This window comes from Myodes glareolus, chromosome 7 (genome assembly GCF_982192425.1).
Source record: "Myodes glareolus chromosome 7, mMyoGla1.1, whole genome shotgun sequence".
Classification (NCBI taxonomy): domain Eukaryota; kingdom Metazoa; phylum Chordata; class Mammalia; order Rodentia; family Cricetidae; genus Myodes; species Myodes glareolus.
Window position 1 is genome coordinate 63,816,284 of NC_142032.1, and position 24,777 is coordinate 63,841,060.

Sequence of the window (24,777 nt, forward strand, 5' to 3'; positions counted from 1 at the left end):
AGGGTTTGAAAACTGCAATGAAAAGATGCGTACACTCGTGACCAACCTCAACTGTGATGTCCCATATTGACCACACTCCCCATGCAATGCAATGAGTGTGGCCCTTGCTCAATCTCCCTATACAATGATGGAGCAATCAGTGTTGGTTTATTGATAGAACTTTGTCACACCAAGATGATATAGTTAGGTGAGGTAAACCCACAGAATATGCTTAGGAATTGCATGTTAATGTGAAATCCATCTTCCTACATGGATCAAATGGGTAATGACTCTCAGGCAAGCTGTCTTGAGGGTATCCCCAGCGTAGAAATCACCAGAGGGGTCAGTGTCCTAGACCTGTGCATATGGCCTCAGGTGCCTCCTTTCTATGTGCTTAGGGCTGTTTGTTTCAGCTTGAAGACTATGGTCACCATAGGAACTCCTGTTTGCCTCAAAGTAGGTAATTGCTCCCTGAGGGCCACTCTCTAGCAATCTCAGTGTCCACACCAAGGGGCAGACTATACATTAAGGTCAACAGCAAACAGGAGAGACACAGGACTCTCATCATTTGGCCACACTGTATGTTCTCCATGACATGCAGACATCTCTGACTTGGATGGGCACTCAGGGACAACTTCTCTTCCATGTGAGCTGATCCTCTGCTTCTCACTTCTTTCCTATGGGCATTTACCTTCCCTGCTTTTTCGTGTGTGTGTGTGTGTGTGTGTGTGTGTGTGTGTGTGTGTGTGTGTGTGTGTCTGATTATTCTCACAACATATTTGGTTTTGTCCTAACCTATTCCAATATTTAAAAAACTGTTACCCTGTTACCAGAGTCACTTTCCTTCACAGTTTCAGTTTGAAACTAAGAGCTTGGCCCCTGTGGGTCTGCTTTGGGACATGTCTGAGCCATTGGTCAGTGCTGAACAAAAAGCTTGTCCTGTGAGTTGGCTCTGAGGCAGATTGCGATCTGAGAGAGGCATGTTGGTTTTCTGTGAATCTGGTGCAGAGTTCAGTGTTCAAAGCCTCCTGTGACCCAGAGCTGCAGGCAGACAATTACTGGGTTGAGATACAGACAGACAGATTTGGGGGCTAAACTGAGAAGCCCTGTGTTCTATATGAGGCCATTGGGCATCTGCAGAGAATGCTGCCAGTCCAACCATCGCTTTGCTTTTTCAAGGACAAGTATTGGCCCTGGAGACTCTATGGGTTTCATGGTTCTTCAGTGGGAAGTGGTGGGGTGGAGGTATCAAAAGCTCAGGTCCTGCTATCAGGCTTACCCTGCAGGATAAAGGCCTTGGTCTGTGCATTTGCAGGGGAGACAACATGCTTCCATGTTCAGGACATACCCTGTTGGGAGTTCTTTGTTTCCAAGTAACCAATAGCCCATTATTGAATTTTGATGAAGGATCTTGGACCACTCATTTCCATGGAGACGTTAGAGTAGGTAGAATCTTTTTTAACTACATGCTAATCAATGCACCTGCTTTTCAGCCTTAGAGGTCCATATGTTTGAAGATGCCTCAGTAATTAGAAACAGATGGGTGTATTAGGATAGGGAAGAAAGACTTGAAACGGGACAAGGGTGATAGCCTAGAAATTTGAGGCCTGGGTTGGAACTGTGGCCATACTTTTCATGCTGTGTTCCAGCCTTGTCAGAGTATGACACCTTCTCTGGCAGGCACAAGCCTCCACCAGGCCCAGAGAAGGGGGCAGATGCCTATCTACCTCAGGGGGTTTATTATCCACAAGGAGTGCTTAGGGAAGCCATGAAGAAATAGACAGTTGTGGTGTTCACAAAAAATATATTGATTTCATTCGCCAAGAGCCAGGACCATCTATGCCAACAGCATGGAATGCTGCTAATGCTTCATGTTCTAGACCCCCAAGCATGCTTCCCCAGAACTGTTTTGCAGCCTGCATCTGAGAAGCCTGGCCTACCCCATGATAAGGCTGGGCATCTCTAGGTCCTAAAATACCTGTGCTGGGGACCAGATTGTCCCTTGGTATGTTTTAGTAGACTAGATTACATGTTGATAGGAGTTCCAGGTCTCAGGATATCATAAGACATGATCGATATAAAAGCTAACAGATGTTACAGAAGGATATTGCCCAAAACAGACAGGATGTTCTTCTGTTTTGGGTCTATTGTGTACAGAGTGGAGAGCTAGATTATCACACTATGTTGAGAGATGATGTCATCATGTTAATTATGTGCTTTCTACAGCAGCACCCATGATAAGCATTCCTGATCACACCTGGCTCCACCCTATGTGAGATGAAGGATGCTCTACACCCTGTGTCTCCTTGACCATACCCAGCTGTGTCACAGTAACTCCCTGGGATTCAGTCTCAAATCACAATGAACAACTACACAGCTGTGGTAGAGTTTGTCCTGCAGGGATTTTCCGGAAATCGTGCATTCCAGGCATGTTCCTTGGCCTTTTTCTCCATTTTCTATGTCCTGGCTGTTATAGGAAACACCCTCATTTTCATAGCCATCAGCCTGAACCCAAGTCTTCACACCCCCATGTACTTCTTCCTTGCAAACCTGGCCCTGTTGGACATTGTCTGCACATCCACTGTTATTCCCAAGCTGTTGGAGGGTCTGGTGGGGAAGAGAAGCCACATCTCTTATAAGGGATGCTTGACCCAGATTTTCTTCCTAACCTGGGTTCTGGGAGCTGAGCTGCTGCTGCTCACAGCCATGGCCTATGACCGCTATGTGGCCATCTGTCGCCCACTGCACTACAGTCTGCTGATGAGTCGACCTGTCTGTGTCCTGCTGGCGGGCAGTGTGTGGGCCATCAGTGCAATCAACTCATCCCTGAACACTTACCTGATGACTCGACTCCATTTCTGTGGCCCCAACCAAATACACCACTTTTTTTGTGAAATTCCAGCAGTGCTACTGCTGTCTTGCAGCCCAACCACCCTCAACAACATCATGACTGTCATTGCAGATGTTTATTTTGGTGTGGTCAACTTCCTGTTTACCATGGTATCCTACAGCTTCATTATTGCCAGCATCCTACGCATCCACTCTGCAGAGGGCAAGAAGCGTGCTTTCTCCACCGGCTCTGCCCACCTGGTGGTGGTCGTCTTATACTACTCTACTGTCATCTATACCTATGTGCAGCCTGGCTCCGGACCCTCCTTGGGAAATAGTAAGGTGGCTGCCTTAGTATACACAGCAGTCAGCCCTACCCTGAATCCCCTCATTTACTCTCTGAGGAATAAGGATGTAAAAGCGGCCCTCAGAAAGATGTTTCCCTGTGTCTGTTGAGGAGGCAGAAAGCAGGGGTGTGGCTTGATCCAGCTGTTGATGAACTCATTGGAACCTATGACTGAGAATCTGGTGTCATGACAAGGAACAGAAGTGTGATTTATATAACAGATGTACACACAATGTGCCTCTCTTGGAGGAGACACTGACCATTTCTTTCTGTCTGTGTGGGGTTCCATATTTGGTACAGGCTGCATTCTGTAGACTGGTGTCGCCGATGTAGGGGTTTTTAGTATCCTGTGTTGGTGAAAATCATCCAGACCCTGATATTTGACTTGAGAAGAACTGTGTTTGGTGGGAGCAAAAGGTAGGAGAGGTGGAGGAGAGGGAAAAGTGGGGAGGAGAACTTGAGAGAATGGTATGGTCCAGATGGAGGGAGGACAAAGAAGGAAACAGGGAAAGAGATGTTTGGATTGAGGGAGCCATTATGGGGCTGACAACAGATGTGGCACTGGAGAGATTCCCAGAAGGCCAGAGGATGACCATGGCTAATACTCGAAGCAATAGAGGAGAGGGTGCCCGAACTGGCCTTGCCCTGTAGTCAGACTAATGAATATCTTAAATGCTACAATAGAACCTTCATTTAGTGGCTGTCAGAAACAGAGGCAAAGACCCACAGTGGAGCAAAGGGCTGAGCTCCCAAAGTCCAGCTGAAGAGTGGGAGGAGTGAGAATATGAGCAGAGGTCAAGACCATGATATGGACGGAGTTCACCAACTCCAACTCAACAGGATCAGAATCACCATGGGTCCAAACTAGTCCCCCTGAATGTGGGTGACAGTTGTATGCCTGGGGCAGACTGCGGGACACTGGCAATGACACCAGGATTTGTCCCTTCTGCTTGTCCTGGCTTTGGTTGAACATACTCTCTTTGAATGGATGCCTTACTCAGCCTGCATATAGTGGGGAGGGGTTTGAACCTTCCCCAAAGCAATGTACCTTGTCCTCTCTGAGGAGTGGCTAGTAGGTGGAGGGAATGGGAGGGTGGGAGGGAGTGAAACCTGGGATTGCTGTGTCAAATGAAAAAATATAGTTTGGTTTAATTTTAAAAGAAATAAAATGAAAGAAATTGCAAAAAGCATTCAGTAAATTCAAAGGAAACAATAATATACATAATCCTCACTCTGCATTTTTTCAATCTTTATGTATCTTTTTAATAATATTTTACTATATCTTTAAAGACTTTGTTGTATTTTTTAAAAACTATTTATTTTTTAGCTGTCTATACTGTGTTTCCTCTCTCTCTCAGCATATGTACATTTTAAAAGACACTGTGTCTCTCTTAGAGGTCTATTATGTATGAATTTGTCCTATTGTATATCTGAAATACCTATCTGACAATGAGCATTTTTAAAGTTGCTAAGCAGTGTGGTTGTTATGGTTCTGGATGCTGGCTCTGTCCTAAGCCTTTCAATACAGCAGAGGAATGTTTACTCTGTGAGCCCTATGTTCACCTCCCCAGCTCCATAATTACAGTATGACTAAGTCGAGACCATTAAACGATTTACTGCATGCTGTCATGAAACCATTTAAGTATTCCTTAACAGAACCTCCCTAACGATCCAGAGCCAATCCTACCAGTAGCAGGAACCAGGAAGCTGTCTCTTTTTTTTTTATTTCCAAAGTTTATTAAAATACAAAAATCTCCATTTCCGCCCCTCCTCCCAACACCCTCCCACTCCCCCCACTCCCTCCCCTCCTCCCTCTCCATCCCCAATAACAGTCAGGGTCTCCCGCCCTCTGGGTAGTTCAAGCTCCTCCCCCCTCCCTCCAGGTCCAGGAAGGTGAGCATCCAAACAGACTGGATCCCAAAAATCCAGTATATGCAGAGGTAACAAGTCCCCAGTGTCATTGTCAATGGCTTTTCAGGAAGACTCCAGGCCAGCCACATTCAGAGAATCCTGCCTCCTTCAGAGAATCTGGCTGGATTACATGCTCGCTCAGTCCCAGACAACTGGCCTTGGTGAACTCTCATTAGATCAGTCCCCTTGTATCAGTGGGTGATCGCACCCCTCGCGGGAGTGATTTCCTTTTTCATTTTCTTCCTCCTTCTGCTCCTCGTTTGGACCTTTGGGGACTCAGTCCAGTGCTCCAGTGTGGGTCTCCGTCTGTATCGCCATCCCTAGCCGAATGAAGGTTCCCTCTGATCTTGCCTTACTTGCTCACGTTTTCTTTCCTTCTGCTTCTCGTTTGGACCTAGGGAGCTAGGTCCAGTGTTCCAATGTGGATCGCCGTCTCCAACTCCATCCATCACCAAATGAAGGATCTATGGTGATAAGCAAAATATTCATCAGTATGGTTATGGGCCAAGGCCAGTTCAGGCACCCTCTCCTCTGTCTAGAGAACAATCTGAGGATCTCTCCTTGGACCTGGGATCTCATTTATAATCAAGTCTCTAGTAAACCCTAAACTGACTCCCTTAGTTGAGGTATATTCTTCCCTGATCCCATATCTATCCTTCCTCCCTCCCCCCCTCTCAGTCCCCCGAGCATTCCCCATTCCTCCCCTGCTCCCTTCTCCCAAACCCTCTCCCCTTCCAGCAACCCCCCCCCCCCCCCCCCCCCCCCCCCCCCCCCCGCCAAGCACCCAAGGTTACCTGGGACTCTTGTCTATTTCCAAACTCCAGGAGGAAAACTACCTGAATTTTCTTCAGGTTCACCCTCCTATCCAGCTTTTCTAGGATCACGAATAATAGGCTCAAAGACCTTTAATTATGGCTAGAATCCACTTATGAGTGAATACATACCATATTCCTCTTTTTGGGTCTGGCTTACCTGACTCAGTAAAGAGTTTTCTTTTCTTTTCTTTTCTTTTCTTTTTTAATTATTTTTTTTAATTTTTTATTTTTTTTATTTTTTTATTTAATTTTTACTGGGAACCCCTCCAGATTCAAGTCTCTTGCAAACCCTAAAATGGCTCCCTTAGCTGAGATATAAACCTCCCTGCTCCCACAACCATGCTTCCTCCCTCCCCCCTCCCATTCCCCCAAGCCATCCCCAATCCTCCCCCTCTCCCCTCTCCCAGACCATCTTCCCTTACTTCCACCCCCCCACCCCCCATGCACCCAAGTTTGCCTGGCAATCTTGCCTAGTTCCACTATCCAGGAGGATAACTATATGATTCTCTTCAGGTTCACCTTCTTATTTAGCTTCTCTAGGATCACAAATTCTATACTCAAAGACCTTTAACTATGGCTAGAAACCACTTATGAGTGAGTACATACCATATTCCTCTTTTTGGGTCTGGGTTACCTCACTCAGTAAAGCGTTTTCTATTTCCATCCATTTGCATGCAAAATTCAAGATGTCATTGTCTGTCTCTTAAAGGAACAGTAGTTCTGTTAGCTGCCAGGAAAGGGCCTATCTTAAATAAAAAATGCAGCTACCAAGAAACTCCAGTTGACTCATATTTTATGTGTCTAGAAGCCCTTTTTGTAAGCTTTCTGGGGCTTTATGTGAATGTGTATTGCCGAATGTTGGAGGTCATTATGTACTCAGAGTCTGCTTTTTTGTGTAATAGCAACATAGACCCAAATAATGACCAAAAATGCATTAATTTGTCTAACACTGCCTCTGAAATAAAAATTTAAAAATTGGCCCATTGTGCCTTCTGATCTTCAGGAATCAAACCCTCTTGTACTCTGTGCCTTACCAGAGATGGAGTGAGCTGGCCAGCTACAAGGGGCAGAGCACAGGCCAGATGCAGGGCTGTAAACCCCACTCAGGCTTGACCCTATAGCTCGTGCTGGTTTCCTTTTCTGGTAAACGACTGAGTGTGATCAGTACAGCACTGAAACACCAGCGTAATTCCACAGATGGAACAGAGTCCCCACCAGTCGCACCATCAGTTACCAGGTTCATGGTCACAACTCATCACTGGAATAATCGGGTGCCCTGCTCTGTAGATATTTACTGCTCCAGCTTAGTGAGGGTCAAATGAGTATCATAAACCGATTAGCCCCAAATTTGAGGCTTAAATAATACAAACATGGTCACTTGATTTGAACCATGAGATTTCCTTATGCCAGTGTTGCAGAAGGGATAGAATGCTTATTAGTTTAATATCATGGTATTATCCTTTTATGGAAAATTGACTAGAAATCAGATGTATTTGAAGATCATATCATATCTTATTTTATTTATTTTTATTTCTTAATATTTTTAATACATCAAACTGCAGTTTCCCCTCCCTTCACTATTCTTAATACCTCCCTCACCTCACACCAACATCCACTTCAGAACAGTTTGTAAAAGCAGGTTTTCCAGAGATATCAGCCCAACATGGCTAGCAAGATACAGTAAGACTAGACACCAACCTTCAAAGCAGACCTGGGTCACTCAATCCTGTAGGATATAAAGGGTCTCAGGAGCATGCAGACGAGTCAGAGACAGCCCCAACTCCTGCTGTTAGAAGTCCCACAAAACCACCAAGTTAACAACTATAACATACATACTATAACACGTAGAGGACCAGTATATACAACATACTATAACATGTAGAGGACCAGTGCAGATTCATGCAGTCCCCATGATTGTCTCTTCAGTCTTTGAGAGCCCCTAAGAGCTCTGCTCAGTTGATTCTGTGGGCCATGTTCTCCTGGTGTTCTTGACCCCTCTGGTTCCTACAATTCTTCCTCCCTCCTCCTCCTGGCGTTCGCTGAGCTACAAAGGGAAGGACCTGATGGAGATCTCCACCTTGGGCTCCCTCTCCCTAATGTTCAACTGTGGTGCTCTGCATCTGTTCCCATGAACTGCCAATGGAGGCCTCTCTAATGACATCATATCACATCTTAATGTTTTCGAGGAGTTGCTCAAATCTTGAGTTGTGCTGAGATTGAATTTGCTGTTATGCTAAGTGGGTGAAGTTTGTAATGGACTGAGAATGCATATATGGACAGAGTTCGAGGACTTTAGAGGATTTGGAACTTAAGGTGGAAAATGATCATTTCATTTGTGAAGTGTGGATTATTTTAGCTCTCATGGATCCTTTTAAATGACTAATTACAATGTTGTTACTTTCTGAACTGTTCTATGACTGCAAGAGATGATTCACCACCTCCTGTGTGTGACTTCTGTCTGTGCAGGGAAGCCAATCTGCTGCTAAGAACTCAGGTGCCTTGTTATCTATACCCAGTGCCACAGAACATGCTGGAACTGAAGTGCTGTTTACTGATTCTGGTCTTGATAACCACAGAATTCACATATTCTGTCCTCACGAGATGATTTGGAAAAGTGCATACACTCATGACCAATCTCAACTGTGATGTCTCATATTGACCACACTCCCCATGCAATACAATGAGACCTGGGCCACTCAATCTCCCTATACAATGATGACCAATCAGGGTTGGTTTATTGATAGAACTTTGTCACACTAAGATGATATACTTAAGTGAGGTAAACCCATAGACTATGCTCTGGAATTGTGTGTTAATGTGAAGTCCATCTTCCTACAGAGATCAAATGGACATGACTCTCAGGCAAGCTGTCTTGAGGGCATCCCCAGGGTAGAAATCACCATAGGGGTCAGTGTCCTAGACCTGCGCATATGACCTCAGGTGCCTACTTTCTCTGTGCCCTAGTGTCCTGGTGTCTCAGCTTGGGAACTATGGACACCTCAGGGACTCCTGTTTACCTCATAGTGGGTAATTGCTCTCTGAGGGCCATTCTCTAGCAATCTCGGTGTCCACGCCAAGGGGCAGGCCCTACTGTAAGGGTAACAGCAAACAAAAGAGAAACAGGACGAACTCTCATCCTGTACCCACAATGGAAGTTCTCCATGACATGCAGACATCTTTGACATGGATGGGCACTCAGGGACAACTTTGTTTTCCATGTGAGCTGATTCTCCTCACATCTTTGCTTAGATTCTTTCTCCTTTTCCTGCGGATTTTCTTTGTGTGTGTGTGTGTGTGTGTGTGTGTGTGTGTGTGTGTGTGTGTGATTATTCTCAAAAGATATTTGGTTTTTTCCTAACCAATACCAATATTTTAAAAAGTTGTTACCAGAGTTATTTTTCCCTCACAGTTTCAGATTGAAACTATGAACTTGGCCTCTGTGGGTCTGCTTTGGGACCCATCTGAGCTGGTGATCAGTGAAAATCAGAAGTCTTACATTCCACCTTGACTCTGAAGTTGCTCTGAATCTCTGATAGAGACATGATGGTTTCCTGTGAATCTAGTGCAGAGTTCAGGGCTCAAAGCCACCTGTGTCCCAGAGCTTCTGGCAGACAGGCAATGGGCTGAGAGGCCAACAGAGGGGATTGGGGGGCTCAACTGAGAAGCCCTGAGTGCTGTATGAAGCCATGGGGCATCTGCAGGGAATGCTGGCAGACCAGATTTGCTTTTGCAGGGGCAGGTATTGGCCCCGAAGGCTATATGGGTTTCATAATTCTTCAGTGGGAAGAGGTCAGGGAGGTATCAAAAGCTCAGGTCCAGTTCTCAGGCTTCCCCTACAGGAGAGAGGCCTTGATTTGTGCTTTTGCACGGGAGGAGAAATGCTTCCTGGTAAAGGGCATACCCTAGAGTGGGTTCTTTGTTGCCATGGAGCCAAAAGCCCGTTTCTGAATCTCCAGGAAGGGTCTGGGACCACTAACTCCCATGGAGACACTAGAGATATCAGAACTCTTTTTTGAAACCACATGCTGATCAGTCCATGTTCTCCTCGGCCAGAGGTCCATATGTTTGAAAGGCCTGGGTGATTAGAGAGTCATAGGTGTATGAGATGTAGGGAAAACCGACTTGAGATTGAGCTGTATTTCCAGCACTGGCACAGCCTGACACCTTCTCTGAGAGGCATAAGATTCCATAAGGTCCTATCTGCCTCACTGGGTTTACTATCCACAAGGAGTACTAAGGGGTGTCCAGGAAGAAATAGACAGTTGTGGTGTTCACAAGAGATTGGCCCTTGGTATGTTTTAGAAGTCTGGCATATATGTTTATAGGAGTTCCAGGTCTTAAGATATCATAGGACATGATCAAAACAAAAGAAACAGTTGTTACAAAGGGATACTATTCACCACAGGCAGGGTTTCCTTCTGTTCTGTGTCTTTTGTGTGCAAAGTGCATCGCTCAGACTAGCACACAGAATGTTGAGAGATGATGTCATCATTTTAATTATGTGTCCTCTACAGCAACAGCACCCATGACAAGCATTCCTAGTCACACCTGAAAGACCCTATGTGAGATGAAGGATGCTCTACACCATGTGTCTCCTTGACCATATCAGCTGTGTCACAGTAACTCCCAGGAGCTCATTCCCAAATTGCAATGAATAATTATACAGCAGTGGAAGAATTTATCCTACTGGGATTTTCTATGGATCCTGGGTTCCAGGCTTTCTTCTTGGCCTTTTTCTCCACTTTCTATATCCTGGCTCTTGCAGGAAACACCCTCATTTTCATGGCCATCAGCCTGAACCCAAGTCTTCACACCCCCATGTACTTCTTCCTTGCAAACCTGGCCCTGTTGGACATTGCCTGCACATCCACTGTTATTCCCAAGCTGCTGGAGGGTCTGATGGGGAAGGGCAGCCACATCTCTTATAAGGGATGCTTGACCCAGATTTTCTTCCTAATCTGGGTTCTGGGAGCTGAGCTGCTGCTGCTCTCGGCCATGGCCTATGACCGCTATGTGGCCATCTGTCGCCCACTGCACTACAGCATGCTGATGAGTCGGCCCGTCTGTGTCCTGCTGGCGGCCAGTGTGTGGGTCATCAGTGCAGTCAACACATCTGTGCACACTGGCCTGATGGCACGGCTCCATTTCTGTGGCCCCAACCAAATCCGCCACTTTTTATGTGAAATTCCAGCAGTGCTAATGCTGTCTTGCAGCCCGACCACCCTCAACAACATCATGGCTGTCATTGCAGATGTTTATTTTGGTGTGGTCAACTTCCTGTTTACCATGGTATCCTACAGCTTCATCATTGCCAGCATCCTACGCATCCATTCTGCAGAAGGCAAGAAGCGTGCTTTCTCCACCTGCTCTGCCCACCTGATGGTGGTCACCTTGTATTACTCCACTATCATCTATGCCTATGTACAGCCTGGCTCCGGATCCTCCTTGGAAAATAGCAAGGTGGTTACCTTATTGTACACAGCAGTCAGCCCTACCCTGAATCCCCTCATTTACTCTCTGAGGAATAAGGATGTCAAAGTGGCTCTCAGGAAGGTGTTTCCCTGTGTCTGTTGAGGAGATAGAAAACACTGGTGTGGCTTGATTTAGCTGTTGATGAACTAGCTGGATCATATGACTAAGAATCTGATGCCATATCAGGGAACAGAAGTGCGTTTTATGTGACATATATACAATGTGCCTCTCTTGGTGGAGCTTCTGTCCATTTCATTCTGTCAATGACGGCATCCATGATTGGGGCAGGTTGCACGTCAAGATGGAGGGAGGACAAAGAAAGAAACAGGGAAAGAGATGTTTGGATTGAGGGAGCCATTGTTGGGCTGACAAGAGACCTTGCACTGGAGAGATTCCCAGAAGGCTAGAGGATGACCATGGCTAAGACTCGAAGCAATAGAGGAGAGGGTGCCCGAACTGGCCTTGCCCTGTAATCAAACTGATGAATATCTTAAATGCTACAGTAAAATCTTCATTTAGTGGCTGCCTGAAACAGAGGCAGAGACCTACAATGGAGCAAAGGGCTGAACTCCCAAAGTCCAGCTGAAGAGTGGGAGGAGTGAGAATATGAGCAGAGGTCAAGACCATGATATGGACGGAGTTCACCAACTTCAACCCAACTACATCAGAATCAGCATGGGTCCAAACTAGTACCCCTGAATGTGGGTGACAGTTGTATGCCTGGGGCAGACTGCCGGACACTGGCAATGACACCAGGATTTGTCCCTTCTGCTTGTCCTGGCTTTGGTTGAACATACTCTCTTTGAATGGATGCCTTACTCAGCCTGCATATAGTGGGGAGGGGTTTGAACCTTCCCCAAAGCAATGTACCTTGTCCTCTCTGAGGAGTGGCTAGTGGGTGTTGTGGGGGGATAGGTGGAGGGAATGGGAGGGTGGGAGGGAGTGAAACCTGGGATTGCTGTGTCAAATGAAAAAATATAGTTTGGTTTAATTTTAAAAGAAATAAAATGAAAGAAATTGCAAAAAGCATTCAGTAAATTCAAAGGAAACAATAATATACATAATCCTCACTCTGCATTTTTTCAATCTTTATGTATCTTTTTAATAATATTTTACTATATCTTTAAAGACTTTGTTGTATTTTTTAAAAACTATTTATTTTTTAGCTGTCTATACTGTGTTTCCTCTCTCTCTCAGCATATGTACATTTTAAAAGACACTGTGTCTTGCTTAGAGGTCCATTATGTCTGAATTTCTCCTATTGTATATTTCAAATACTTATCTGACAATGAGCATTTTTAAAAATGCAAAGCAGTGTGGTTGCTATGGTTCTGGATGCTGGCTCTGTCCTCAGCCTTTCAATACAGCAGAGGGATGTTTACTCTGTGAGCCCCATGTTCACCACCCCAGCTTCATAAATATAGTGTGACTAAATCGAGACCATTAAACGATTTACTGCATGCTGTCACAAAATCATTTAAGTGTTCCTCAACAGAACCTCCCTAAACATCCAGAGCCAATCCTGCCAGTAGCAGGAACCAGGAAGCTGTCTCTTAAAGGAACAGTAGTTTTGTCAGCTGCCAGGAAAGGGCCTATCTAAAAAAAAAAAGATGCAGCTACCAAGAAACTCCAGTTGACTCATATTTTGTGTGTCTAGAAGCCCTTTTTATAAGCTTTCTGGGGATTTATGTGGATGTGTATTGCCAATGTTGGAGGTCATTATGTACTCAGAGTCTGCTTTTTTTGTGTGTGTAGTAGCAACATAGACCCAAATAATGACCAAAAATGTATTAATTAGTCTAATAATTGTCTCTGAAATAAAAATTTAAAAATTGGTCCATTGTCCCTTATGATCTTTAGGAATCAATGCCTCCTGTACTCTGTGCCATACCAGAGATGGAGTGGGCTGGCCAGCTACAAGGGGCAGAGCACAGGCCAGATGCAGGGCTGTAAACCCCACTCAGGCCTGACCCTATAGCTTGTGCTGGTTTCCTTTTCTGGTAAACTACTGAGTGTGATCAGTACAGCACTGAGCCACAAAGCATAATTCCACAGATGGAACAGAGTCCCCACCAGCCGCACCATCAGTTACTAGGTTCATGGTCACACTGGCACACCTCATCCCCGGAATAATTGGTGGCCTGTTCTGTGGATAATTACTGCTCCAGGTGAGTGAGGGTCAAATGAGTATCAGTTTCTCATTAACCAATTAGCCCCAAATTTGAGGCTTAAATGATACAAAAATGGTCTCTTGATTTGAACCATGAGATTTCCTTTTGTCGGTGTTGCAGAAGGATAGATTGCTTATTAGTTTTATATCACGGTATTATCCTTTTATGGAAAATTGACTAGAAAATCAGATGTAGCTGAAACTCATGTCACATCTCTTTTTTTAATTTACTTATTTATTTATATATAAAAATTTCCACATCCTCCTCTCCTCCCCATACCCTCCCACTCCCCCCACCTTCTCCTCCTCCCTCTCTGGTCCTAAAAGCAGTCAGGGTTTCCTGCTCTGTGGGAAGTTCAGGTTCCTCCCCGCTCCCTTCAGGTCTAGGAAGGTGAGTATCCAAACAGACTAGGATCCCAAAAAGCCAGTACATGCAGACGAAACAAGACCCAGTGTCATTGTCAATGGCTTCTCAGTCAGCCCCCATGTCAGCCACATTCAGAGAATCCGGTTTGATCACATGCTCGTTCAGTCCCAGTCCAGATGGGCTTGGTGAGCTCTCATTCGATCAGTCCCCTTGTATCAGTGGGTGAACGCATACCTCGCGGTCCTGACTTCCTTTTTCATGTTCTCCCTCCTTCTACTCCTCATTTGGACCTTGAGGGCTCAGTCCAGTGCTCCAATGTGGGTCTCCGTCTCTATCTCCATCCATCATCGGATGAAGGTTCCCTCTGGTCTTGCCTTCCTTGCTCACATTCTCCCTCCTACTGCTTCTCATTTGGACCTAGGGAGTTAAGTCCAGTGTTCCAATATGTGTCTCTGTCTCTATCTCCATCCAACGCCAGATGAAGGTTCTAAGGTTCTATGGTGATATGCAAAAAATTCATCAGAATGGTTATGGGCCAAGGCCAGTTCAGGCACCCTCTCCTCTGCTGCCCAGAGAACAATCTGGGGACCTCTCCTTGGGCCTGGGAACCCCTCCAGAATCAAGTCTCTTGCAAACCCTAAAATGGCTAATTTAGTTGAGATATATACTACCCTGCTCCCATATCTATCTTTCCTCCCACCCCCCATCCAATTCCCCCAAGCCATCCCCAATCCTCCCCCTCTCCCTTCTCTCTAATCCTCTCCCCTTACTTTCACTCCCCCTCCCCGTGCACCCAAGTTTGCCTGGCAAACTTGTCTACTTCCAATAGCCAGGAGGATAGCTATATGATTTTGTTCAGGTTCACTTTCTTATTTAGCTTCTCTAGGATCACGAATTATAGGCTCAAAGACCTTTAATTATGGCTAGAATCCACTAATGAGTGAGTACATCCATATACCTCTTTTTGGGTCTGGGTTACCTCACTCATTAAAGTGTTTTCTATTTCCAACCATTTGCATGCAAAATTCAAGATGTCATTGTTTTTTACTGCTGAGTAAAACTCTAATGTGTACAAGTTCCACACCTTCTTTAACCATTCTTCTATTGAGGGGCACCTAGGTTGTTTCCAGGTTCTGGCTATTACACATAGGGCAGCTATGAACATAGTTGAACAAATGCTTTTGTAGTATGATAGGGCATCTCTTGGGTATATTTCCAAGAGTGGAATTGCTGGGTCCTGAGGGAGGTTGACTCCCAGTTTCCTGAGAAACCGCCACACTGATTTCCACAGTGGCTGCATTCCCACCAACAATGGATGAGAGTTCCCCTCTCTCCACTTCCTTTCCAGCATAGGCAATCATTGGTGTTTTTGAGTTTAGCTATTCTGACAGGTGTAAGATGGTATCTCAAAGTTGTTTTGATTTGCATTTCCCTGATCGCTAGAGGTTGAGCATGACCTTAAGTGTCTTTTGGCCATTCGAAGTTCTTCTGTTGTGAATTCTCTTTTCAGTTCAGTCCCCCATTTTTTAATTGGGTTAATTAGAGTTTTAGTGTCTAGTTTCTTGAGTTCTTTGTATATTTTGGAGATCAGACCTTTGTCTGATGAGGGGTTGGTGAAGATCTTCTCCAGTTCGAAGGTAGCCTTTTTGTCTTACTAACAGTGTCCTTTGCTTTACAGAAGCTTCTCAGTTTCAGGAGGTCCCATTTATTCATTGTTTCTCTTATTGTCTGTGCTACTGGGGTTCTACTTAGGAAGAGGGCTCCTGTGCGTATATCTTGTAGACTACTTCCCCCTTTCTCTTCTATCAGGTTCAAAGTGGCCAGATGAATGTTGATGTCTTTAATCCATTTGGACATGAGTTTTGTGCATGGTGATAGATATGGATCTACTTTCATTCTTCTACAGGTTGACATCCAGTTATGCCAGCACCATTTGTTAAAGATGCTTTCCTTCTTCCATTGTATACCTTTAGCTCCTTTGTCAAAAATCAGGTGTTCATAGGTTTGTGGGTTAATATCGGGGTCTTCTATTTGATTCCATAGATCGACTAATCTGTTCTTATGCTAATACCCAGCTGTTTTCAATACTGTTGCTCTGTAATAGAGTTTGAAGTCCGGGATGGTAATGCCTCCAGAAGTTCCTTTATTGTATAAGATTGTTTTGGCTATCCTGGGTTTTTTGTTTTGCCATATAAACTTGATTATTGTTCTCTCAAGGTCTGTGAAGAGGTTTGATGGGATTTTGATGGGGATTGCATTGAATCTATAGATTGCTTTTGGTAGAATTGCCATTTTTACTATGTAAATTTTCCCAATCCAAGAGCAGGGGAGGTCTTTCCATTTTCTAGTATCCTCCTCAATTTCTTTCCTCAAAGACTTAAAATTCTTGTCAAATAGGTCTTTCACTTCTTTGGTTAGAGTTACCCCAAGATATTTTATGCTATTTCTGGCTATCGTGAAAGGTGATGTTTCTCTGATTTCCCTCTCTGCTTCTTTATCCCTTGTGTATAGGAGGGCAACCGATTTTTTGGAATTGATCTTGTATCCTGCCACATTACTAAAGGTGTTTATCAGCTGTAGGAGTTCTTTGGTAGAGTTATTGGGGTCGCTTATGTACACTATCATATCGTCTGCAAATAACGAAAGTTTAACTTCATCCTTTCCAATTCGAATCCCCTATATCCCCTTATGTTGTCTTATTGCTATTGCTAGAACTTCAAGCACTATATTGAAGAGATATGGAGAGAGTGGACAACCTTGTCGTATTCCTGATTTTAGTGGAATGGCTTTGAGTTTCTCTCCATTTAATTTGATGTTAGCTGTTGACTTGCTGTATATTGCTTTTATTATATTTAGGTATGATCCTTGTATCCCCAATCGCTCCAACACCTTTATCATAAATGGGTGTTGAATTTTGTCAAATGCTTTTTCAGCATCCAGTGAAATGATCATATGTTTTTTTCTTTCAGTTTATTTATATGATGGATTACATTGATAGATTTCTGTATGTTGAACCTACCCTGCATCTCTGGGATGAAGCCTACTTGATCATAATGGATAATTTTTCTAGTATGTTCTTGGATTCGGTTTGCCAGTATTTTATTGAGAATTTTCGCGTCGATGTTCATGAGTGAGATTGGCCTGTAATTCTCTTTCTTGGTTGTGTCTTTGTGTGGTTTTGACATCAGGGTAACTGTAGCTTCATAAAAAGAGTTTGGCAATGATTCTTCTGTTTCTATATTGTGAAATACCTTAAGGATTTTAGGTACTAGTTCTTCCTGGAAGTTCTGATAGAATTCTGCATTGAAGTCATCTGGTACTGGGCTTTTTTTGGTCAGGAGATTTTTGATAACAGCTTCTAATTCTTCACGACTGACAGGTCTATTTAGATTATTCACATGGTCTTGGTTCAACTTTGTTATATGGTACTTCTCTAAAAAAATGTCCATTTCCTTTACATTTTCCAATTGTGTGGCATATAGGCTTTTGTAGTAAGATCTAATGATTCTCTGAATTTCCTCTGTGTCTGTGGTTATGTGTAAGAGTCTGCACTTTCCAATGAATACCCACGCCCGACCCAGGCTGCGCACTTTCCCGAACTTGGGCCCACGAGAATGGACGATTGTCCTGAGGGTTAAAAAAGAGACACACACACTAAAGAGACCTTTGCTCATTTACCAGAGTAAATGGCAACTTTATTAAACTCAAGTCAGGTATTTATACCAGTGGGCTAGAAGGATCGAAAATGCAAGGCCTCCTCCCATCCAGGAGCAGGAGGAGAAGATTAAAGTCTTCCCGGCGCCTGGAGCAGGATCAGCTGGGGAGCCAGGCTATGGGCCCACTGCTAAGACCTTGAATACAAGTGGAATCACCATAACAAAGAGAACCAGGTTCTTGCTAAGTTATCCCCTCAAGCCAGAGCTAGTGCAGAGTCTCCAGGGAGCCGGAGGTCACACGGCCCTGCGAATCGCCAGGAGAAGGGAAGAACCTTGGTAGCTACAGTAATGTCCCCCTTTTCATTTCTGATCCTATCAATTTGCATGTTCTCTCTCTGCCGTTTGATTAGTTTGGATAGGGATTTGTCAATCTTGTTGATTTTCTCCAAGAACCAGCTTTTTGTTTCATTGATTCTTTGGATTGTTTTCTGTGTTTCTATTTTGTTGATTTCAGCCCTCAGTTTGATTATTTCCAGTCTTCTACTCCTCCTGGGTGAATCAGCTTCTTTTTTTTCTAGAGCTTTCATGTGTGCTATCAAGTCTCCAATGTGTGCTTTCTCCATTTTCTTTAATTGGGCACTTAGTGCTATGAACTTTCCTCTTAGCACTGCTTTCATAGTGTCCCATAGGTTTGAGTGTGTTGTGTCTTTATTTTCATTAAATTCAAGGAAGACTTTAATTTCTTTCTTTATTTCTTCCTTGACCCAGGGGTGATTTAGTAGTTGATTGTTCAACTTCCATGAGTTTGTTGGCTTTCTGGGGGTAGCATTGTTGTTGAATTCTAACTTTAATCCATGGTGATCTGACAAGACACAGGTGGTTACTAATATTCTCTTGTATCTGTGGAAGTTTGCTTTGTTACCAAGTATGTGATCAATTTTCGAGAAGGTTCCATGAGCTGCAGAGAAGAAGGTATATTCTTTCCTATTTGGGTGGAGTGTTCTATAGTTGTCTGTTAAGTCCATTTGATTCAAAACCTCCAATAATTCTCTTATTTCTCTGTTAGGTTTCAGTCTGATTCACCTGTCCATTGGTGAGAGAGAAGTGTTGAAGTCTCCTACTATTAGTGTTTGTGGTTTGATGACTGCCTTGAGTTCTAGAAGAGTTTCTTTTACATATTTGGGTGCCTTTATATTAGGGGCATAGATATTCAGGATTGAGACTTCCACCTGATAAATTGTTCCTGTTATGAGTATGTAATGTCCATCTCCATCTCTTCTGATTGATTTTAGTTTGAAGTCAATTTTGTTAGATATTAGAATGGCCACGCCCACTTGTTTCTTAAGTCCATTTGCTTGGAAAACTATTTCCCAACCCTTTACTCTGAGTAGGTGTCTGTCTTTGTGGTTGAGGTGTGTTTCTTGTAATCAGCAGAGTGTTGGATCTTGTTTTCGTATCCAATCTCTAAGTCTGTGCCTTTTTATAGGTTAATTGAGTCCATTAATATTAAATGATATTAATGACCGGTGGTTGTTGACTCCAGTTATTTTTGGGGGGGTGGGAAGTAGAGTGTATGAGTTTTCCTTCTGTGAGTTGTGCTTGTGAAGAGTCATTAGATGTCTGAGTTATTGCAGGCAGTGTTGGGAATGTTGGCTTCCTTGGGTTGTGATTTTCCTTCTAATACTCTCTGTAAGGCTGGATTTGTAGCTACGTATTGTTTAAATTTGTTTTTATCCTAGAATATTTCGTTTTCTCCGTTGATAGTGAAAGATAGCTTGGCTGGGTATAGTAGTCTGGACTTGCATCCATGGTCTCTTAGTTTCTGCAGGACCTCTATCCAGGACCTTCTAGGTTTCATGGTTCCATAGAGAAGTCTGGTGTAAGTCTGATAGGTTTACCTTTATAGGTTACTTGAACTTTTTCCTTTGCAGCTCTTAATATTCTTTCTTTAATCTGAATGCTTTGTGTTTTGATTATTATATGGCAAGGGGATGTTTTTTTCTGATCCAGTCTATTCAGTGTTCTGTATTATTCTTGAACCTTCATAGGAATATTGATCTTTAGGTTGGAAAAGTTTTCTTCTATAACTTTGTTGAATATATTTTCTGGGCCTTTGATCTGCAATTCTTCTCCTTCTTCTACCCCTATTATTCTTAGATTTGATTTTTTTATTATGTCCCAGATTTCCTGAATGTTTTGTGATGAGAATTTGTTGGATTTGCTGTTTTCTTTGGTCAGAGCGTTTATTTTCTCTATGGTGTCTTCATAATCTGAGATTCGTTCTTCTATCTCTTGTATTCTATTGGTTATGCTTGTTCCTGAAATCTGTTTGTTTACCTAGATTTTCCATATCCAGCCAGCCCTCGATTTGTGCTTTCTTCATTGCCTCAATTTCAGTTTTCAGTTCTTGAACTGTTTCCATTACCTGTTCAATTGTTTTTTCTTGGTTTCCCAGGGTGTCATTTACAGATTTACTCATTTCTTCAAACTTTCTGTTATACTTCTCTTCCAATTCTTTACTCATTTCTTCAAACTTTTTATTATATTTCTCTTCCATTTCTTTAAGTGAGTTATTCATACCCTGTTTAAGGGACTCTATTGCTTTCATTATGATACTGTTTTCCACTTCTTCCAGAATAGGGTGTTCAAGTCCTTCTATAGTAAGATCACTGGGATCTGCTGCTTTCATGTTGTTTTTCAGACTGTTGGAGGAATTCTTGCCTTGGTGCCTGCCCATCTCTTCCTTCAGATGCTCTCCAATGGCTCTTTCCTCTGCTGGATCTTCTGTTACAGGATCAGTGACCCTTGCTGGCCAGGAATCTCCCTGACTGCAGTCCTACCTTGGTGCAGGCAGGCTATTAAAACAAAGGAACTCCCTCCTGCCCGGTTGCACTCACCGCCCTGTCCCAGCATGCACACAGGTTGGGCTGGGGGATTTTAGGCACTGAAAAAGGGAGGAAGGAAGGAAAGGGGTTCCTGAAAGCCGGGATGGGATAGGAAAAGAGAGGGCTTAGCTGGGGGAAGCTGCCCCTTCCGAATACCCAGGGAGATAAGGGTGGCGGGAAAATTTTGTGTTCCCTTGCCGGCTTTCAGTGGTGGGTCAGGAGCATACTTACCCCTCCATTGTATCTTCTGGTACAGGATCAGTGCCCCTTGCTGAACAGAAATCTCCTTGCCTGCAGTCCTACCTTACTGCAGGCAGGCTATTAAAACAAAGACCACAACTTTATTTTTATTTTTATTTTCTTAATATTTTTTAATACATCAAACTGTGATTTCCCCTCCCTTCACTCTTCTTAATACCTCCCTAACATCACACCAATATCCACTTCAGAACAGTTTATAAAAAAGCAGGTTTTCCAGAGATATCAGTCCAACATGGCTAACAAGATCCAGGAAGACTAGACACCAACCTTCATAGCAGACCTGGGCCACCTAATCCAGTATGAGAAAAAGTGTTTCAGGAGCATGCAGAAGAGTCAGAGACAGCCCCAACTCCTACTGTTAGAAGTCCCACAAAACCACCAAGTTAACAACTATAACATACATGCAGAGAACCAGTACAGACTCATGCAGTCCCCATGATTGTCTCTTCATTCTCTGAGAGCCCCTAAGAGCCCTGCTCAGTTCATTCTGTGGGCCATGTTCTCCAGGTGCTCTTGACCCCTCAGGTTCCTACAATTCTTCCTCCCCCTCTTCCTTGGGGTTCCCTGAGTTCAAAGGGAAGGACCTGATGGAGATCTCCACCTTGGGCTTTCTCTAATGTTTAGTTTTGGATCTCTGCATCTGTTCCCATGAACTGCCAATGGAGGCCTCTCTAATGACATCATATCACATCTTAATGTTTTCTAGGAGTTGCTCAAATCTTGAGTTGTGCTGAGACTTGAGTTTGCTGTTATGCTAAGTGGGTGAAGTTTGTGAGGGACTGAGAACACATATATTGACAGAGTTCAAGGACTTAGAGGATTTGGAACTTAAGGTGGAAAATTATCATTTCATTTGTGAAGTGTGGATTATTTTAGCTCCTTTGGATTTTTTAATGGCTAATTATAATGTGGTTACTTTCTGAACTATTCTATGACTGCAAGAGATGATTCACCCACCTACTGTGTGACTTCTGTCTCTGCAGGGAAGCCAATCTGCTGCTAAGAACTCAGGTGCCTTGTTATCTATGCCCAGTGCCACAGAAAATGCTGGAACTAAAGTCCTGTTTACTGATTCTGGTCTTGATAACCACAGACTTCACATCCTCTGTCCTCACGAGATGATTTGGAAAAGTGCATATACTCATGACCAATCTCAACTGTGATGTCCCATATTGACCACACTGCCCATGCAATGCAATGAGAGTGGCCCTTCCTCAATCTCCCTATACAATGATGGACCATCAGTGTTGGTTTATTGATAGAACTTTGTCACACTAAGATGATATAGTTAAGTGAGGTAAACCCATAGACTATGCTCTGGAATTGTGTGTTAATGTGAAGTCCATCTTCCTACAGGGATCAAATGGACATGACTCTCAGGCAAGCTGTCTTGAGGGCATCCCCAGGGTAGAAGTCACCATAGGGGTCAGTGTCCTAGACCTGTGCATATGGCCTCAGGTGCCTACTTTCTCTATGCCTTAGTGTCCTGGTGTCTCAACTTGGGAATTATGGACACCTCAGGGAGTCCTGTTTACCTCGGAATGGGTAATTGCTCTCTGAGGACCATTCCTTAGCAATCTCAGTGTCCATGCCAAAAAGCCGGCCCTATTTTTAAGGTTAACAGCAAACAAAAGAGAAAGAGGACTCTTATTCTGTACCCACAATGGAAATTCGCCGTGACATGCAGACATCTTTGACATGGATGGGCACTCAGGGACAACTTTGTTTTCCATGTGAGCTGATTCTCCTCACATCTTTCCTTAGACTTCTTTCTCCTTTTCCTGCTGTTTTTCTTTGTGTGTGTGTGTGTGTGTGTGTGTGTGTGTGTGTGTGTGATTATTCTCAAAAGATATTTGGTTTTGTCCTATCCTATACCAATATTTTAAAAAGTTGTTACCAGATTTATTTTCCCTCACAGTTTCAGATTGAAACTATGAACTTGGCCTCTGTGGGTCTGCTTTGGGACCCATCTGAGCTATTGATCAGTGAAGATCAGAAGTCTTACATTCCATCTTGACTCTGAAGTTGCTCTGAATCTCTGATAGAGGCGTGATGGTTTCCTATGAATCTAGTGCAGAGTTTAGGGCTCAAAGCCACCTGTGTCCCAGAGCTTCTCGCAGACAGGCAATGGGCTGAGAGGCCAACAGAGGGGATTGGGGGGGGGCTCAACTGAGAAGCCCTGAGTGCTGTATGAGGCCATGGGGCATCTGCAGGGAATGCTGGCAGACCAGATTTGCTTTTGCAGGGGCTGGTATTGGCCTCGAAGGCTATATGGGTTTCATAATTCTTCAGTGGGAAGAGGTCAGGGAGGTATCAAAAGCTCAGGTCCAGTTCTCAGGCTCCCCCTACAGGAGAGAGGCCTTGATCTGTGCATTTGCACGGGAGGAGAAATGCTTCCTGGTAAAGGGCATACTCTAGAGTGGGTTCTTTGTTGCCATGGAGCCAAAAGCCCGTTTCTGAATCTCCAGGAAGGGTCTGGGACCACTAACTCCCATGGAGACACTAGAGATGTCAGAACTCTTTTTTTAAACCACATGCTGATCAGTCCATGTTCTCCTCGGCCAGAGGTCCATATGTTTGAAAGGCCTGGGTGATTAGAGAGTCATAGGTGTATGAGATGTAGGGAAAACAGACTTGAGATTGAGCTGTATTTCCAGCACTGGCACAGCCTGACACCTTCTCTGAGAGGCATAAGATTCCATAAGGTCCTATCTGCCTCACTGGGTTTACTATCCACAAGGAGTACTAAGGGGTGTCCAGGAAGAAATAGACAGTTGTGGTGTTCACAAGAGATTGGCCCTTGGTATGTTTTGGAAGTCTGGCATATATGTTTGTGGGAATTCCAGGTCTTAAGATATCATAGGACATGATCAATACAAAAGAAACAGTTGTTACAAAGGGATACTATTCACCACGGGCAGGGTTTCCTTCTGTTCTGTGTCTTTTGTGTGCAGAGTGCATAGCTCAGAGTAGCACACACTATGTTGAGAGTTGATGTCATCATTTTAATTATGTGTCCTCTACAACAACAGCACCCATGACAAGCATTCCTAGTCACACCTGAAAGACCCTGTGTGAGATGAAGGATGCTCTACACCGTGTGTCTCCTTGACCATACCAGCTGTGTCACAGTAACTCCCAGGGGCTCAGTCTCAAATTGCAATGAATAATTATACAGCAGTGGAAGAGTTTATCCTACTGGGATTTTCTATGGATCCTGGGTTCCAGGCTTTCTTCTTGGCCTTTTTCTCCATTTTCTTTATCCTGGCTCTTGTAGGAAACAGCCTCATTTTCATGGCCATCAGCCTGAACTCAAGTCTTCACACCCCCATGTACTTCTTCCTTGCAAACCTGGCCCTGATGGACATTGCCTGCACATCCACTGTTATTCCCAAGCTGTTGGAGGGTCTGGTGGGGAAGGGCAGCCACATCTCTTATAAGGGATGCTTGACCCAGATTTTCTTCCTAACCTGGGTTCTGGGGGCTGAGTTGCTGCTGCTCTCGGCCATGGCCTATGACCGCTATGTGGCCATCTGTCGCCCACTTCACTATAGCATGCTGATGAGTCGGCCCGTCTGTGTCCTGCTGGCGGGCAGTGTGTGGGTCATCAGTGCAATTGACTCATTTGTGAACACTGGCCTGTTGGTACGACTCCATTTCTGTGGCCCTAACCAAATCCATCACTTTTTATGTGAAATCCCAACACTGCTACCACTGTCTTGCAGCCCGACCACACTCAATAACATCATGGCTGTCATTGGAGATGTTTATTTTTGTGTGATCAACTTCCTGTTTACCATAGTATCCTATAGCTTCATTATTGCCAGCATCCTACGCATCCGCTCTGCAGAGGGTAAGAGGCGTGCTTTCTCCACCTGCTCTGCCCATCTGGTGGTGGTCACCTTGTATTACTCCACTGTCATCTATACCTATGTGCAGCCTGGCTCCGGATCCTCCTTGGAAAATAGCAAGGTGGTTACCTTATTGTACACAGCAGTCAGCCCCACCCTGAATCCCCTCATTTACTCTCTGAGGAATAAGGATGTCAAAGTGGCTCTCAGGAAGGTGTTTCCCTGTGTCTGTTGA

The 24,777-nt window shown here is 44.1% G+C and overlaps 3 protein-coding genes across 3 annotated transcripts; all 3 read left to right on the forward strand.

Moving 5' to 3' along the window:
• The first annotated feature begins 2,340 nt into the window (after positions 1–2,340).
• LOC146893512 (olfactory receptor 13A1-like) lies at positions 2,341–3,264 on the forward strand. The gene has a single exon (XM_085692616.2). It carries the CDS (start codon positions 2,341–2,343, stop codon positions 3,262–3,264), a length of 924 nt encoding a protein of 307 aa, XP_085548742.2.
• A 7,266-nt stretch (positions 3,265–10,530) lies between these two features.
• On the forward strand, positions 10,531–11,454 carry LOC146893511 (olfactory receptor 13A1-like). The gene has a single exon (XM_085692704.2). It carries the CDS (start codon positions 10,531–10,533, stop codon positions 11,452–11,454), a length of 924 nt encoding a protein of 307 aa, XP_085548830.2.
• A 12,399-nt stretch (positions 11,455–23,853) lies between these two features.
• LOC146893510 (olfactory receptor 13A1-like) lies at positions 23,854–24,777 on the forward strand. The gene has a single exon (XM_085692703.2). It carries the CDS (start codon positions 23,854–23,856, stop codon positions 24,775–24,777), a length of 924 nt encoding a protein of 307 aa, XP_085548829.2.

Excerpts from the sequence above, each read along its gene's own strand:
- LOC146893512 (XM_085692616.2), top strand. The coding sequence starts at position 2,341 with ATGAACAACTACACAGCTGTGGTAGAGTTTGTCCTGCAGGGATTTTCC.
- LOC146893511 (XM_085692704.2), top strand. The coding sequence starts at position 10,531 with ATGAATAATTATACAGCAGTGGAAGAATTTATCCTACTGGGATTTTCT.
- LOC146893510 (XM_085692703.2), top strand. The coding sequence starts at position 23,854 with ATGAATAATTATACAGCAGTGGAAGAGTTTATCCTACTGGGATTTTCT.